At 47.9% G+C, this 7,500-nt stretch overlaps 1 protein-coding gene across 2 annotated transcripts in view; it reads left to right on the forward strand.

The window, feature by feature from the left end:
* The window catches only part of LOC125038213 (protein slit-like), a 371,202-nt gene that overhangs the window by 353,229 nt on the left and 10,473 nt on the right, over positions 1–7,500 (forward strand). For both annotated transcript variants that reach the window (XM_047631623.1, XM_047631624.1), the window contains one exon: positions 5,075–5,146. In XM_047631623.1, coding sequence (XP_047487579.1) covers positions 5,075–5,146 — 72 coding nt within the window. The remainder of the gene's footprint in view (positions 1–5,074; positions 5,147–7,500) is intronic.

Raw genomic sequence — 7,500 nt, forward strand, 5'->3', positions numbered from 1 at the left:
TAGTTTTTGTTTTCTATGTTGAAAGTTCTCATTTGTAGGCTTAGGGGAAGTAGAGCGAAAGGGCTTCGAACTACGTATGGTTGTTAATGTGCGTAGGTGAGAGGACCTTGGCAGGTGCGCTCGGCGAAACCATTTGTATATTCACGTCAGCACCTGGACGCAGATATAGATCGAGATCAGAAGAGATTGGGGATCATCGCATATCGCGCGGACAAGAATTTACATTAATTAGCGAGTCTAAGTGATCACGTGAGCGCGATAAAAACCTGATGCGGGCGCGCGGGCGAGAGGCGACGCGGTGGCGCTGCGACGTGCGGGCAGAATGAGCATATCGTTACTGTCAAGTTGATCATCAGACAAGGGTGACGCAACCCTTAAGCAGAGATTCGGTCGACGCGCAGGGAGGCAGCCACGCCGGGCGATGCTGGCACAGATTAGGCGTGGTGTCTGACGCGTCCTGTCTCCAGAGGGACGGCTTCGAGTTATAAGGAATTGGTCATATCGACAAAGGATAAGCGGCAGGGAAGGGAAAAGTAAAGGGGGGGAATTATGCCATTGGAACTCTTCCAACGAGGAATTTGGAACTAATTAAAGTATTTGCATTTCATAATCGGGTTTCTTAATCCTTTGTGTAAGCCACGAAGGAGGAGACAGGAAGGGTGAGGAAGTTTTCTCGCGGCGCCATCGAAAGCCCTCAGCTTCGGGAGTTGGCCAGCGCCCCTCAGCCTCTGCCACCTCGCCATAGATATGTTAATTACTTATCCATAAATAAATCAGCGAGCCACTTTATTGTCCCGTAAAACTGCACATCGGAGCCTGGTTCCTATTCGGGGCAGGGAAGGGGACCCGGGAGGTGGGGGCCCCTAAATTGAATTATCGCTTTTGAAATCTTATATGAAACCCAAGGTCGTGGTTGCTGATGTTGAGCTTCTTATGAATCTGGCGTGTGAAGAGCAGCGGGCGGTGAGCGGGCATGCCGGGCAGGAACAGGGCGAATCTCGGGTTGCAGCTCGGCAGTCAGGGCCAGGCGGATGGCCCTCACTGCCGAAGATGATGGTACTCTTATTTTTTTACCACAGGGATTGTGGTGACGACAGTGTTAGTAACTGTAGCAGTAAGAGTTACAACGTCTTTCACTCATGATCATGAATTAAAACTTTATAGGGACACAGTGCGGTTATTATTATTATTATCATTATTACTACTTTTACTACTACTATTACTACTACTACTACTAATACTAATACTAATACTAATACTAATACTATTACTACTACTACTACTACTACTACTACTTTTATTACTTCTGCTAATTATTTTAACAGTACTGCTACTATTACTACTACTACCTCTGCTTTTAACAATACTGCTGCTGCTGCTGCTACTACAACTACTATTACTACTACTACTACTACTACTACTACTACTACTACTACTACTACTACTACTACTACTACTTCTTTTAATAATACTGCTGCTACTACTACTACTTCTACTACCACCACCACTACCACTACTGCTACCACTACTACGACCACTACTAATACTGCTACTACCACCACCACTACTACTACTGTTTTTACTAATATTGCTACTACCGTCGCCAGGATTTTTTGTCCGAGGAAAAGGTGGAAATGTTGGAATCCTGTGCGGCGTGGGCGAGGGTCCGCCCGTGCCGAGCGCGGTCTGCACCCGCAATCCGCATTCAGGGAGGCTGCGGGGCTTTTGTCAGGCCTAAGAAGGGCGCGAGTGAAACCATCCTGCAGCGTTGATCCTTATTTACAGCGACAGTAATCCGAGACGGATTTAGGAACGCTCACTGTTCTATTCCGGATTGAAATTGCAGTAATTACTCGCTCCACGTTTCCCAGGCGGCTAGGCGGCTTGTCTGCACTATGCGTGTGTCTGTTTCAGCGTTCTTGCTTAGCTCTTGCATGTGTCCATCATGCCGCGCCGGTCTGTGTCAAGTCATTCATCGCGGATGATGGTCGGCGCGAACGTTTCCGTTCAGCGCGATGTCACGCCTCGTTACGGTGTTGTCCTGACCCGTGCCTCCCCGAGGCTCACCCGGGCCACGAGGCGAGGTCATCAAGACATCCAATTACACGAGTTTCATTCTCGGCTTAGTGCAATGTGCGCTGTGCCGCCGTTTAGCTTACAGGAAGACAACCCGGAAATAAGGGCTGCAGATGTGCAGTTGTTATGCTTTGTGAGATTAGGGTGCTTTCCTAAATACGGAGATTTATGGATACTGTTATCAGGCGTATGGGATTAAGAGATATCTAGGACAATTAGGATATTGTGTTGACACCCACGCTTGCGCGCACACATACGTACTCACACTTATAACGACATGAACACACACAGAAGCTAAAGTGCAGGCGGAAAAGGCCACACACAAAAGTCAAGTGACGCCATGTAAAAAAAAGGAGGAAGTAATCTTTAGTAGTTCTTGATCACAGTAACACGTAATATAAATAGACAAGATCGATAAACTCAAGTGAAAGCTTCCGCTGAACGTGAAAGGTCAATTGACGCAATGTGAGTTAATGCAAGGACCCCAAGGAACCTCAGCGGTGAGCGTGGGACTGCTCCTACTCGGCGGCGAACGTCTTCCGAGCGCTGCTGCTGAGATTCATATCAGCGCGGCCATTATGCGAAAGGCTACCTGCTTTCGAACAGCGGTTATCCGGCCGCTTTCACCTTCCAGCTGACAACATTTGCTTGCTGACATCGGTCACGGGTGCTGGGAAATCGAGGCTTATTAGTATGGTTAATGCGCACAGGGCCATATGCAGAGTAATTTGTCATGGAGGGATTGTAATTATGTAATAGCAAGGCGCTTATCCAAACTTCGAGAACTTGGCAATAGGACGCGCGAATATGATTTTACCTTATATGAGGCGTCCGGTGTACAGAAGGGCCTTTTGGCTGAGGTGATACGATCTTAGGGTTGAATGTAGCTTCCTACGATGACGTGCTTATTTCTTGGGCTCCTCTGGGGTGGGAGGAATGCTCTTTCGCTTCTCCGCTGTGGCGGGTTAAGAGTTGTGACATTGGTTGGAAAGTCCGATTCATTTTCACGGCCATTTTATTTGTTGTAATGTTAACTGTTGATGGCATTATATATAAAGTGCATGTAGAGAAAGTGGTTTTATCATGTTGACATTCTATTGTTAATGAACACGGGTAATACCTGCTTATCATTCTGGATTATGCTTGCTCGACCTCACGAAGAGCAGCTCGCGGGAGAATACTCTCCAGCAGGGGAGGTTTGATGAAGCAATAAGCCGAGACGGGTCGTTTCATTCCCTGCTGTATCATTACCTGAATGTGGAGAAGCGATGGCCCGGCCGAGCGGCTGCCCTGGTGAAGCCGGGACTCGGGAGAGAGTGGCGGCGGCAACGGAGGCCATCCTCGCAGAGGAACAAGTTTACTGCACCAGTTCATGGCTCGGGTTCGGCCCCTTCGATGTACTCGGGATGAGCTGTTTTCGCGAAGATGGCAAGATTTCTGTTGTTAAGATTTATGGTCATGTCGGCTGACTTGTACGCCCATACTGCGAAATTGCTTAATCATGCTCATATGGTCGACTAATTGCCTTACAGTGTGTGGGCAGCCAGCCATTACCGCCCTGGCTTGGGAGGATGCGCCAAGTGTTGTGGCCTCAGCGTCCCTTTCTCGTGGTGGCGGCTGTGGCGTCGCGGCGTACCTTTGCTTGCGGGGAGTTGTGTATACACACGTGTTACTCCCTTTGTGCTGCTGGTTCAGAGTGCAGCGCATGTGGGCGCATTAGATGCAGAGCAATTATTCCATTGGTGTTCTCAGCTTTGCAAAAGAGGACTGGCCAAGAAATTAACGTGTTATTTTGTCGCACCTTCATGTGCAGCGCTGTACCTTTTTTCTTTTTCTTTTTAACAAGGGGAAGATGCACTTGACAGGCTGGTGGTCACTGATGATAGAGTGACAAGCTGGGGTGCTAGCTGTTTGATGATTGCGGGGCAATATAATAATTACTTGAAGTGAAAGGATGCAATTCAAACATGCTACATGCGGCTACTCATCCCAACTTCTCTAGTGCATTTTCGCCTCACTAAAAACAGTTTAGTCGCCCATCCTGAAAGGGCCTGCGACCCGAGCAGGTATTGCCCGCTCCACGAGAGAGGTGTTTCCCTTCTCGGCCGAGGGGTGAATGCCGGTTCATGTATTTTATGTTCACGAAGGTGAAGTCTGTTAAAAAATAGTGAATATTTTTTTTAAGAGCGAGTAACTAAGAGGTTATATATATTTCACAACAATCTATTAATTTCAGAAAGCATTATTAAGAGATGAGTTATGCATTCCGCACATAAATCTGGAAACGCTTTCACGTCTACACCTGTAGATATTAAGCACTATTATCGCCGAAATGCCGCGCTGGAGTCGGCCATTGTTGGCGTCAGGCTGGTCCAATTGGCCTTCATAGAAAACGGTTATCAGGCCGGGGATCTCGTGATGGAAGCGCGCGCAATTGTGCGGGGCGGGCGCGGTCCGCAGCCGTCCATCACACACACGTGTTCAATAAAATTAATTACAAGGTTGACGATCAACACAGGTGCAGGAAGTTAGGAGAGTCTCTAGAACAGATTAACCGACGCATTGTGATGCGCATTTGAACTTACCAAAGCGGAGGGGAAAAACGCTGCCTTTGTTCTCCACTAAAAAAAAATCTGGACTAACGCAGATATAGCGACTGATCACGTTATCGCATCGGCTTTCATCGCGATCGTCGTCCTGCTCGCCCAGAGTTATTAGATTTCCAGTGGACGTGATGCATCATCAGATCCAAAGGTTTCTGAGTGGGGATTCGCGCCCGTAAATGTTACACGAACGGAGCCTCTCCGGCGGGAAAGCAGGAACCGGCTCTGTCTGCCTCAAATCTACCGCGCCGTGGCCGTCGACGTCGTGACAGAGAAATCGGAATATTTAAACTGTTGCTGAACTTTTAACATAATAGGGAGAACAATATGAATACATATGAATGTATGCATATAACACATTGCCTTTCCTTATTCAATATGTCTTTCTTTTCTAGATTGCTGAACGCCAACAGGATTTCGTGCCTGAGGAGGGATGTATTCACAGACCTGCGCAGCCTTAACCTCCTGTGAGTATATCCATCTTCTTTGCACAATGTGCCTTACAAATTATTTCAGAAATGTCAGCAATCTTGACCTTCACTCCTACAGGCCCTTAGCATCCGTCCTCTGCGGGACACCTAAGGCGTCCTTTTCATGCCAGAAACTCCCATACCGTCCTCGCTTTTCATCACTTCTCAGATCCTGCCTTGCTCACGCCGAGCATATCCTTCTTTTCCTCTAAAGCCTTCACCCCACATCCTCGCTTCCCGCAGGAACGCCCCCTGGCGCTTGTGCGAGTGTCAATAGGTTTAGGTGGGCGGCCCCCCTGGGCGGCGTAGGGCAGAATGCGCCGCCCGCATTAGGGATCCATTTGTGTTATTTGGCTCGACAATTGTGTTACAGCCTTTTCCTGCGGCCCATTGAGGCGGGGGCGGGGGCGGGGGCGTGTTAAAAAACCCACAACCGAATTCCGATTTCTGTACTTTACATTATATTGATTTCTGTTGGGATCGACCTTTAACACACACACACACACACACACACACACACACACACACACACACACACACACACACACACACACACACACACACACACACACACACACACACATACACACACATACACTCACACACATTCACACTCATACTCACACTCACACTCACACTCACCCTCACTCACACTCACAGACACACACACACACACACACACACACACACACACACACACACACACACACACACACACACACACACACACACACACACACACACTCACGCACACATACACACACACACAAACACATACACACACAAACATACACACACACAAACACGTACACACACACACACATGTATATATACATATATATACATGTATATATGTATATGTATTTATATACATATATGTATGTGTGTGTATATATGTGTGTGTGTGTGTGTGTGTGTGTGTTTGTGTGTGTTTGTGTGTGTGTGTGTGTGTGTGTGTGTGTGTGTACATGCATGTATGTATGTATATACACCTGCAAAGATATAGACACATGTTATCGTGGGTAAATGTCATTTTATCTACGTTTCATAAAAGCCGGAATTTATAAATCATTCAACTCTCTTTTCCGCGTTAATTTATGCTCGCTTTCCCAGCGACACCGACTTCACTTCATCATCTTTGTTTTTAAAGTTTGTACACACAGCCAGAGGGCGTCCTACCCACCTGTTGAGATCTTGGGGCCAATTATACATAAATCACTGTTTCCTATCCTTATTATCCCCCCCCCCCCCTCGGGTCCCGACCTAGACCTGGGACCCCCGGTATCAGGTTCCAGGACCCCCCGACGCCTAGTATCCTTCGCCGGTCATTTACTGGTCATTAAGAACAAGGCCGCTGCGGTTGCTCGTAGACGCGGCTGTTTGTCGTTTTTCTCTTCCCCGTTGGGTATTGTTTCTGATCGAGTGATTATGAAGTGAACGCCACGCGGGTTAGCATCCATGGTTCCCTCGTCCCCTCGCGTCTGTGGCTGGGACACCCCGCGTCCGGGGCCTGACATGTAAACAAAGCTAATTGTTGTCCTGCTGCGACGCGAAAGAAAGCCTGGGCTTGGCGAGGTAGTCTTAACCTGGCCCCGAGTAGCCCTCCACAGCCCAACCTGCTCGTGCCTGCTATTGTTCTGCTTTGTAGGCCTACAACATCTCAGGGATTTATAGTAATTAGAAACTTTTTTTATGGGAATCAGTTTTTATTTTGTTTCTTCTGGTATTTCTATATCTCTTTCAAATTTACCCGAATAAAGAGACAGCTAAACAAAAAATCTTTCTCCTTAAATTTAAATCTAACACAGCAGCAATTTCCGGCGGAGTTTCTAGGATTCTCATCACGATCCTGCCAACAGTTTTATTCTTCCCTCCCACCCTCCCCTACCCTGCAAAAGGCCTCCACGCGTCAACTCTACAAAATACAAGTTGAATTCACTTCCCGGCGTAACCTCAGCGCGCATGCAGTTCTAAACTAGTTGCCTGCCACACAAAAGATATTCCCCCGCCTTTGTGATACTTGCAGGCCCAATTTAGAACTTTGTATAGGATTCAGTGCTTCCATCTTGGTCGGACTTTGTATTATATAATCAGTTTTCCGCTCACTCACAGCAAAACTTTTAAGGCGCCGAGGGATTCTCAAGGGGTGCGAGGGTGTGAACGTTAATCATAGCCTCTACGGGTCCCCTGAGAATGTAGTAAGAAATCGCAACGCGTCGTGTGTTGAGATTCGAGCGTGATAATTGTACACAAGGAGGTGTGGAGAGGCAGCGTGAGCCACACGTCAGAAGGGAGGACGTGGAGGGGCGCACCGCTCACCCTGGAGCCTCCTCCGTGTCACCGTCAGGACT

Source organism: Penaeus chinensis, chromosome 24, assembly GCF_019202785.1.
Source record: "Penaeus chinensis breed Huanghai No. 1 chromosome 24, ASM1920278v2, whole genome shotgun sequence".
NCBI lineage: Eukaryota > Metazoa > Arthropoda > Malacostraca > Decapoda > Penaeidae > Penaeus > Penaeus chinensis.